Raw genomic sequence first — 10,425 nt, 5'->3', positions numbered from 1 at the left:
CAAGAAAATATAAGCTAATAGTACATTCTGAATTTTACACCATGGCAAAAATGCTTTAAACCTATAAATTATCAATGACATATCTTTGCTATTAGTAAGAAGTACTACAGGCCCTCAGTGCAACAGACGTTTTCAGCAGTAAAACCTGACCCCCCCAAAAAAAGGAATGCTGTTAAGACAATGTTGTTCTGCCTCCTGCAGGGTCATATAAAATCGAAATAAAGGCTTTTGATCTTTCCCCTATCAAAAACATGAAAATTATTCTTTCTGCTAATGCTTTAGTACTTATTATGGGAAGGCCCCACAACAATATAGTAAAAATCGGGAGGCGGGGAGGGGGTGGTGGCAGAAGTACAGTGCAGACAAGTAAACTAGGTTTGTCCACAAAAGGCAATGAAGTCATTTCAGCATAATGAAGAAGAGACATAAACAAGTACTAGCAAGCACCTTTTAAATAACACCTACAGATAGGTGGCCACTATCACCTGACAAGTAGGGAAAACAGACATACCCTCACATATATGTTATTCTACTAAAGCAGAAGCCAAATACCACAACCATTTTTTTAAAAAAATGTGACATCACTAGCAATGCCCTATGCTCAATCCCTCCTTCCAGAAGCTTAGGTTAAATCTAGTCATTCTTTCTACAACTCTGTATAACATAAAAACACATCTAATACCTAGAATTCCCCATTCCTTCTCCCTGGTTTCCCTAATGTAGCCAGCATCTGGGCACATCGCCACTTACAAAAGAGGAAGTGAGAAGCTGATCTAAAGAATTTCCACTAAGTGAGCAGGTAGCATAAATGAGTGAACACAATGAGACTTTCCCATGTGATCCACTCAAGACAAATAGGTTTACTATGTCTTACCTTGCTACATAATAATTTACCAAATAATTATCTTTTCTTTCCAAATGTCCTATAAACACATATACAACAGTGTGATCCCAAACAGACTCTTTTTTTTGAGACGGAGTCTTGCATCTTGTCTCCCAGGCTGGAGTGCAATGGCATGATCTTGGCTCACTGCAACTTCCGCCTGCAGGGTTCAAGCGATTCTCCTGCCTCAGTCTCCTGAGTAGCTGGGATTACAGGTGCCCGCCACCACGCCCAGCTAATTTTTGTATTTTTACTAGAGACAGGGTTTTGCCATGTTGGCCAGGCTGGTCTCGAACTCCTGACCTCGTGATCCACCCGCCTCAGCCTCCCAAAGTACTGGGAATATAGGCGTGAGCCACCGCGCCTGGCCAACCAGACTCTTAAGTCTTTCAGAAGAGACCAAGGTTAACACAACCATAATTTGATACTCTCTTATAGTCCCAACGAAAAGCAGGTTTCATTTTTAGGCATGACAAAAGCTAGGAAGCTTTCTAAGGAAAATGGGACTAGAAGGGACAACGTCACCCAGACTAGGGTTAGATCAGTATCTAGGATCAGCTGCCACTAACAAAAGGCTAGCAAATACACTTCTTGGAAAAAGAGGGATTTTTAAAATTACATATCTTTCTAAAAGTTTTCAAGTTCAGTATTATCAAGTCAAGGGAGAAGAAAAGCTGGTAGAAGCAGTTGCTCCTAGAATCACTACTAGTCTCAGGATGGGAAACCCCAGTTTTTCTCCCCCAGTTATGCAAGACTAATTTAGACGAAGAGCTGCACTCTTTCTTTAGTTTGCCAAGCATCAGATTTTACATCAACATAAGAAGGGAATAAATAACTATATGCTCTCTTTATTTCCTAGATGTGCCTATGTAAATAAAATGGCAAAGGCTCTGATGTCCTAATAGTGAAAACTCATCAGAATCTCCAGGGGAAATTATAAAGGGAGGTCTTCATGTATACAGAAGTAAATTTACCACAAACATCAATCTATAAAAAGGGGATAAAAATCAAACAGCAGTTGTGTTCCAGCAAACCTAGAAGGAGAAAGATGGATCTAAAAACAAGATTTATGGGTGACAGAGCCTTTGCAGATTAAAAGAATGAATGAATGAAGGAACAAATGAACGAATGAATGAACGAATGAAAAAAAATTAAAAACAGGTTTACGGATGCTGGTACCATACAGGGAAGAAGGAAAGAAAGGCTGAAGGAGCCAATGACGCCACTATATGTGTGTGTGTATGTATACGTATATGAGCATGGCTCAAGAAAACATAACAAAGTGGCCAGAAAAGGAATTCTAATTTTAAAATCTACTGCACTCACTACAAACTAGGAAAATACATCCTATTTATTCAATGTTATATATTGTTATATAAAGTGTATTAATTTTTATTCTTAAAGACAGTCACTCAGAACTCCATAAATTGTGATGTCGTTCTCTGAATCCCTTCTGAACTATTTGTTATTCTGAATAGATTTCTGTATCTAAAGTATTATACCTAAAGTGGGAAAAATGAGCCTTGACATATTTCCCAGTAAGAAACAAATGATTTTATTTTCAGGCTAATCAGTCAGTTATAACAGGCTAAGATGGGCAAAACCAAATATGGAATTTTAAAAACCTTGTGTGATAATAAATTGAATGCATTCCTTACGTAAATTTTCTTGCAGATATTCTTCTAAAATATACGGGCTTTAAACTGTTTTCCTAAGCATACTCATACCTATACACTCATGTATAGTTCATAATCCACAGGTGTGGACTAGATGGGATTAGGTAGGCAATCTATATTCAAGCAGACCAAAATGAAGCTAAAAGCCTGTCTGAAACATGAACTCATAACCTCTGTCTCATTAGCAATGCACTCCAACTGTTAAAAGATTCAAACATCAACTTGGATTTGAAAAGAGTGGGAGGCAGTGAAATACTAACAGGGAGAAAATTTATGGAGTCTATGCAAAAGTTTCTATTAATGAAAACCAGCTGCAAGAACAACAGATGCCGTTTTCAGTATTTGAGCCTGGTGGAATACTAACGGGGTTTCTTCTATTCCAAGTTTCCATTTTGGAAGCAAGGCCCTTTAAGTCATTATTCCCTCAGAGTCATAGGTACTCTACAGAATACCTTTCTAAAACAACTGTTCTAGAGTCTGAATTTTCTGTCCATTAGATGTGTACAGTGTCTCTCTGAAGAGTCATTTAAAGCCATCCTTGTATGAGAAGTTTCCCCCAAAGGAAAATTGAGATCCTAACTCTGTTTTATCTATGTGATCCATAAGACCTGTAGCAAAGTCTAATTCGAAGTTGTTAATTTTAGACTTAACACCAATATCAGAGATATATGCCACTAACAAAACATTCTGATAAAATATTAATCACTGATTATTTTCACCATAATCTATTTGATTGCCACAAACTTAATTCTACCACTTGGTAAATATTTTTTTGCCAACCATTGGTTAATTAGTCTTGCTCCCACACAGCCCATAAATCAATTTTAAAATTGTTTGCATGTAATCAGCATATTATTTAACATATTCTACCATCCACCCCAACACCAGTAACAGCAATAAAAGATATATATACACACACACACGCACACACACACACACGCATACATATGGACTTTGTTTTCCTAACTTAGGACAGCCAGTTCTTCCAGTATAGAGCTTACATAATTTTGGTTTGCAGAAATTACCCCTAGGAAATTCAGGCAGTGGCTTTACCCAAAATGACGAAAATCACTTATATAACCTTTTAAGACTAGAAACTGATCAACAGCCATTTCTCATACCAATACATTTCTCTATACCAGGATTATGTGGAAGAGAATATATTATCCCTAGAATCATGAAGGTTGACTAAAATTTCTGTAAAACGTACCTTTGGCACCCCAGACAACTGTTAAGAAGAAAGAATACCTGTACTCAAATTATTATACTGTCAACTCAAAACCCATTATAAAAGTGGCTTGAAAATGAAAAAGCAAAAAACAAACCTCAATCTTGTCTGTTTTGGCATCTCCCCAGTATATTTTGCCTTCATCATAATCCAAGGCTAAACCATTTGGCCATCCAAGAGAAGTGTTAACCAATACTACACGGTCAGAACCGTCCAGAGCTGCTCGCTCAATTTTCGGAATTTCTCCCCAGTCAGTCCAATACATGTACCTATAGAAGTATACAGAAAATGAGCTAAAAATAGATAATAAAATGTAACTTTCAGATATTCTGAAGGTGAGATCCACCCCTCCTATTACACTGGTATCATCGGTTAATGGCATAGAAGGGAAAAAAAAGCATATGAAGAGTGTGTTTAAGACATTTATCACAGCAGTATATAAGATTGTGGGAAATTTCCAGATCAAACAGCGTGTTCTAGAGCCAATCCTGAAAATGCCTCCCAATAATGAGATTACAGTTTTACTTCTTTTTTAAAAAAAAAACATTGTGTGCCCTTTTCCATGAACTTTCTCTCTTTTCCTTGGTGGCTTGTCATCTCTGGCACAAAAGGCTTATCCCAGCAGTATTAGTCAGATGGCAAACTGAATTCTCAAAATAACTGTTTCTTGCTGCAGTGCTAAGTGATTCTTATGGCTCCTGGATGTTTAAATGGCTCTAAGGCATCTAAGGCACTGGTACATACTGAGGTGTAATTTGTCACTATGCTCATCCTCAGAATAAATCTCATAGTAATAATAAAATTGTTGAGTATGTAAAAAGTTGTACTTCCCTGGACTATGATCCGGGTGGCATGGTAAAACGAAACAAACAAACAAACAACAACAAACTAGAAGTAAAGCTGCATGGGCTGACAAAGTTTTGGAAATCAAGTTATTCATGTATTTAGGGAAATAAAAGTTAAGCTATATTCTTACTATAAAGTACTGAAAATGGAATTAAAGCTTCTAGGGGAAGGGAAAGAGTTCTCAAAACAATTTCTTTCCACATTTTTCATGGTAATGATGCAATCCGAGCAAAATCTGCAGACAACACCCAAAGTCAGCAAACATGGACTTAATTTAGAAAGAAAAAATATCTAAGACATCCAATGCAAAAAACTAGCAATTTTTAAACTTGAGATTGTATTCCAATCACCATACCCTAAAAATAGACAGTCATTAAAGAGCTGTTTACTGGAAACCTATATATATATATGTATGTCATGTTTTTTATATATATGTCATGTTATCTTAGTCAATGTTTTTAGGAACCTGTGTAAAGCAGAAACACCACACAGAATTTGCTATCAGTAGAGCTTCTTACCCAACCATAGGATCTAACACAATAGCCCGGGGTTCCTCTAAGTCCTCTGAAATCAAGATCTTCCTCATGGTCCCATTGAGCCTTGTCACTTCTATTCGATCAGTGCCAGTGTCCGTCCAATAAAGATTTCGTGCAACCCAGTCCACAGCAATACCATCAGGATGGGCAATTTGAGCAGTGACCACAAACTGACTGCCAGATCCATCTATAAATGAACGGCGTATGGCCCTCACTTCATCATCAGTCCAGTAGATGTAGCCTTCCACAGGATCATAATCTATGGCAATGGCATGACGGATGTCTTCTAACTGCAGAACAATGTCTGTAAAATCTGGTGTATCCAAAGAAATGCGTCTCAAGTCTGTCCTTCGAGCTAAAAGCAATAATTCTGTGGCACCTAGAACAACAAAGTGAAATGAAGAATAGTTTGAAACCCAGAGGTAAAATTTACCCGCTCTAGATAAAGAATCAACAACTGAAAAATAAATATAAAATGAATATAAAATATACATAAATTAACACAAAAGGATATATGAGCTCTCTTTACAGTGGAAATGGAAAGTAATACAGTGAAATAGGAAGAATCTACTCTGAAGTCAAACTGTTTAATGGCTAACTCTCCAAATTAAGTTGTGATACACTCTATGGTTTCACTGGAATTAATCCAGCCAGTTAAAAGTACAATGAATAATGACTATGTAATGACTAAGAAGCTAAGTAGCTGAGTATTAAAGGAGAAGGAGATGTAGGATATAGATCCTTTGTTCAAGAAGCATTTTTTAAAAAAAGATAAAGAAATTTAGGACAAGAATCTTTGTGGTTTACAGGAACGTTCTAAAATTGGATCATGGTGATAACTGTATAACTCTGTCAATTTACTAAAAAGTCACTGAATTGTACAATTTAAAAAATGGATGGATTTTATATGGTATATAAGTTACATCTCAGTAAAGCTGTCTTAACAAAGAGAAATACAGGGCAATACCTCACAGAATTGAGGACAAAGCAAGCTATGGAGAAGCAAACAGCTGCATGCAGTAGGGGGAAGGAACCAGATAAACATAACACAGTGGTTAAGAGTTGGGGATCCAATATAATTTGATTCAAGAAGCTACACAAACATTGGGAAAATATCTAATCCCTCTAAGCCTAGTTTCTTCATCTATACCTTGTAAGGCTGCTGTAAGGATTAAAGGAGATAAATCTAAAACTCAGGAAGGTACTGAACATGTAAGTACTCAAGAAATATTAACTAATACTTACCAACAGTATTAAAAAAATAAAGACTTTCAGATTTTTATTTTACTGAATTTTAAATTAGGTTTATTTACGAACTGTTTTAAGCCCAAGCCCCAAATATTTAACCACATAACTAAGAATGAGGATACTGAGCTCAATTTTTTTTTCATTTTAAATGTTCAAGTAAACCACCAGCAAAAAACCATCTAATTATAAGAAGCTAATAAAAGACAGTAAGCAAATTGACAACTGAAAGAACAAGAAAAGATTCCCAGCTAAATAAATGAGTCCAAAACAAAATACTGGCATATAAACTTCAAGAATCAACCTGCAATTACAAGTTAAAAAACTGAGAAGAGGAGTGAAGCCTCTCAATATCGGCTCTTCCACTCTAGAGCTAATTATAAATGAATCCAACTTGAAGAAAATACAGCCCGAATGCCACTGCAGGAACCAAGTAGGAATAACTTTGTACAATTCACTGCCCCAGCTAACAGCCAAAAGGAGCCAGCCCAGAACTTCACAAAGAAGTCATAGAGCTGTTAATTTGAGCAAGGTGATCAAAACATAACAGTTAACTTAAGAGTACTACATGCCAAATGCACATATGAAATTCAAAACTGGTTAAATATGTACACTTGCACTGCTGTGAGGGAGCAGATAGACCATTATTGCTAAAATAAATCCTCTGTTTTAAAGTCAGGCTACATTTTTAAAGAAAAAAGCAACATTACAAAAACCTTTTGTTTTAAATTGAAACCAAATTGTTGTCTGCCATGGAAACCATTTGACAAGAGTCAGCCAGCTTCACCTTTTACTATGAGGGTAATTTATCAATGCCAAGTCATAACAAACATCCTGTACACAGACTCAATTCCATCTCTCTGACTCCCTGGCCCCCTTGCCAGGGACTCTAACACACTCCAAAACACAGGCTTCTGCTTTTCAGAGTTAGATAAAGAAGCCACAGCTAAATAAAACAATTTTCTTACCAGGTCTTGCTGGTTGCTAGAGAACCAGATGGTGATCCATAGGGGTGATAATGAAGAATAACATTCTCATTAAGAAGAAAAACAGAAGAACTGGTGTTCTTCCAAACTGGAAGTCCCTTAAAATGTCCTAAATCAGTATACTTTCTCCAACATGCCCTCTCTCTACAGGGAATTAAGAGTAAGGAGAAGAGGCAAAGTGTGTTTCTTAAGTATAAAAAGAAGTTGTTTTAAACAGTACAATATGGATTTTTTTTTCTAGCTCTGAAAGAATCTCTCTGTTGTTAAAAAGCAATTTAAAATGTCCTTAAATAATTTGTTATAAAATATATCTCATGATATTCCTTGTAGCTAAAAGTTTAATAAACATTCTTTCACAGGTTCTTTATTCACAAATGCTACCTGTTAACAATATATTCTTTATGAGAATACTCATTTCCATAAGTATCAACTGTGATATCAATGACTATGAGATTTGACAGAAAAGATACGAGTAACTTTTTTCAAAAATATGTTATTTAAAACACTAAAGTAATTTAAAAAATAGCATTCAAGTGATACCACAGAACAAAACACTCCTATTCTATAACCATGTGTGAAATTAAGTGACTGGTCTCCCAAAGCAGTATAACCTAGAGAGCTGATTATAGAGAAAACAAATCATAAAGAATTCCAATAGTTATAAAATTTTTCATTTTGGATAATATCTTCTTACCATCTTTGCAGGTTTTTCCATTCTCCAGGAGTTTGACCCCAGTGGGGCAAGCACACTGATAAAAAGGCTTGACTGGAGACATCAAACACAAATGGGAACAACCCCCATTGTCAATTCCACATGGATTTGTGGCTGTCAAATATAAATCACATTGATTAATACCAATGATTACTAAGTACACAAAGGTTAACAACCATAACATGAACAACTGTGATAAGCCAAAATTATTACCAAATGTCATGCAGGTGCTTGACTATCAAACCATCTGCAAAGACGGGAATTAATCAGTGTGAATTTACTTAGTATTTTGTATTCAAAGAGGAATACACAAGAAGTAAAGCAGGAGATCCCCGCACTAAAAGAGGTTACAATTCAGTCAGTTAAACAAAATTAACAAAAAGCAAAACTAAAAAAAAAAAAAAAACCCAATAAAACTAAGTGCTATTTTGCACATTATAGACAATAAGTATAGAGTCATATGGGAAAAAACCCACTGAGGTTTAAAGAATTGAAGAGCTTTGTGGAGTATATATAGCACAGGAGCCTTCAAGGATAGGATGGATAGATAAGAGGACATTTCAAAGTATGGTAAAGCTATCTGAATAAAACTTTAGGGACTACAAACTGGGTAAGATAATCAGGTGAACAGTGTAACTGGAGGTTAAGATTTCTATTAACTAAAAGGAACTAAAGCTGAATGAGTACAAAGAATGGGAATAGATTAAAGTGAAGGACACTGAAAGCCAAGAAAAGTAGTTATGTTGAAAAGTCATGCCTTGGGAAGATTAACACAAGGGATAAGCAGAAAAAAGGAGAAAATGAAAAGTAGAGAAAACTAATTAGCAAACTTTGGAAATTATGGAAAAGGATATGTCCAAACAATACTCATAGAAAAAAATCAACATAAGATGGAGACCAATGGAACATGAAAGATAAAAGTAACCAACATGAAAGATAACTGCAAATTCTCAAATTAGTAAAACACAAAGGACCAACAATGCCATTTAAAAAGAAAAACAGGAGGTCAGGCATGGTGGCTCATGACTGTAATCCCAGCACTTTGGGAGGCCAAGGCAGGTGGGTCACTTAAGCCCAAGAGTTTGAGACCAGCTTGGGTCACCAACATGGTGAGACCCTACCTCTATAAAAAATACTAAAATTAGCCAGGTGTGGTGGCATATGCCTGTAGTCCCCGCTACTCGGGAGGCTGAGGTGGGAAGATCACTTGAGCCTGGAAGTTGGAGGCTGCAGGGAGCCGTGATCACATAAACGCACAACAGAGTAAGACTCCATCTCAAAAAAGCAAACAAAAAACAGGGAAAATTCTCTTTTCAGACCTATGAAGAATAAAAAAAATTCATACGAGTGACTGAATGTTTTCTTTTGTACAGAAGAGTAACATATACATTTAAAAACATTTTTATGGGCTCATGATCATCAGATTCCAACATAACACTTTCAATATTTGATTATCTCCCCCTAAATTGAAAGACCTAATATAAAGCAACACATGTTGCAAAAACTCTTCATTTTTGGCTATGTAATAAAATCTGAAATACACTCAGACAGATGCCAGACATTTATTTACACAAAAGTGCCAAACCCTTAACATTCTCATATTCCTTTTAAACCTAATTCCAGTCATCTCTTAAAAGTTCTCAGCAGTCATAGCCCAAGTCATTGTAAAGGCTGACCAAAAATAGAACCAAAACTAAGGAAAACAAGGTGGGAGGGGTACGCAGAAAAGTTTAAGTAGGTATTTTATTTAGCAAGCTGAGGTACTTAAATTCAAATATATTCTAGATTAACGGAGTTTTCATTTAAAAAGAAGAGGGAGTTTTTTGTGTGTTTTTTTGTTTTTTTTTTTTGAGACATAATTTCGTTCTTGTTGCCCAGACTGAAGTGCAATGGCGCGATCTTGGCTCACTGCAACCTCTACCTCCTGGGTTCAAGTGATTCTCCAGCCTCAGTCTCCCAAGTAGCTGGGATTATAAGCATGCGCCACCATACCTGGCGAATATTTTTGTTTTTTTAGTGGAGACGGGGTTTCGTCATGTTGGCCAGTCTCAAACTCCTGACCTCAAGTGATCCACCTGCCTCGGCCTCCCACAGTGCTGGGATTACAGGCATGAGCCACTGCGCCTGGCCCAAGAGTTTGTTTGTTTGTTTTTGTTTTTGTTTTTGAGACGGAGTCTCGCTCTGTCGCTCTGTCGCCCAGGCTGGAGTGCAGTGGCCAAATCTCAGCTCACTGCAAGCTCCGCCTCCCAGGTTCACGCCATTCTCCTGCCTCAGCCTCCTGAGTAGCTGGGACTACAGGCGCCCGCCACCTCG

The 10,425-nt window shown here is 36.8% G+C and overlaps 1 protein-coding gene across 2 annotated transcripts in view; it reads right to left on the bottom strand.

Moving 5' to 3' along the window:
- The window catches only part of LRP6 (low density lipoprotein receptor-related protein 6), a 158,874-nt gene that overhangs the window by 54,270 nt on the left and 94,179 nt on the right, over positions 1 to 10,425 (bottom strand). For both annotated transcript variants that reach the window (XM_011993647.1, XM_011993648.1), the window contains exons 5-7: positions 8,095 to 8,226; positions 5,152 to 5,548; positions 3,885 to 4,056 (exon numbers count right to left, since the gene is read on the bottom strand). In XM_011993647.1, the coding sequence (XP_011849037.1) occupies positions 3,885 to 4,056; positions 5,152 to 5,548; positions 8,095 to 8,226 (701 nt within the window). The remainder of the gene's footprint in view (positions 1 to 3,884; positions 4,057 to 5,151; positions 5,549 to 8,094; positions 8,227 to 10,425) is intronic.

The sequence above is a fragment of the Mandrillus leucophaeus genome, unplaced genomic scaffold, assembly GCF_000951045.1.
Source record: "Mandrillus leucophaeus isolate KB7577 unplaced genomic scaffold, Mleu.le_1.0 Scaffold431, whole genome shotgun sequence".
In the NCBI taxonomy this organism is placed as follows: domain Eukaryota; kingdom Metazoa; phylum Chordata; class Mammalia; order Primates; family Cercopithecidae; genus Mandrillus; species Mandrillus leucophaeus.
The sequence above is the reverse complement of the archived record's forward strand: the minus strand, read 5'-3'. Positions and strand labels throughout refer to the sequence as shown.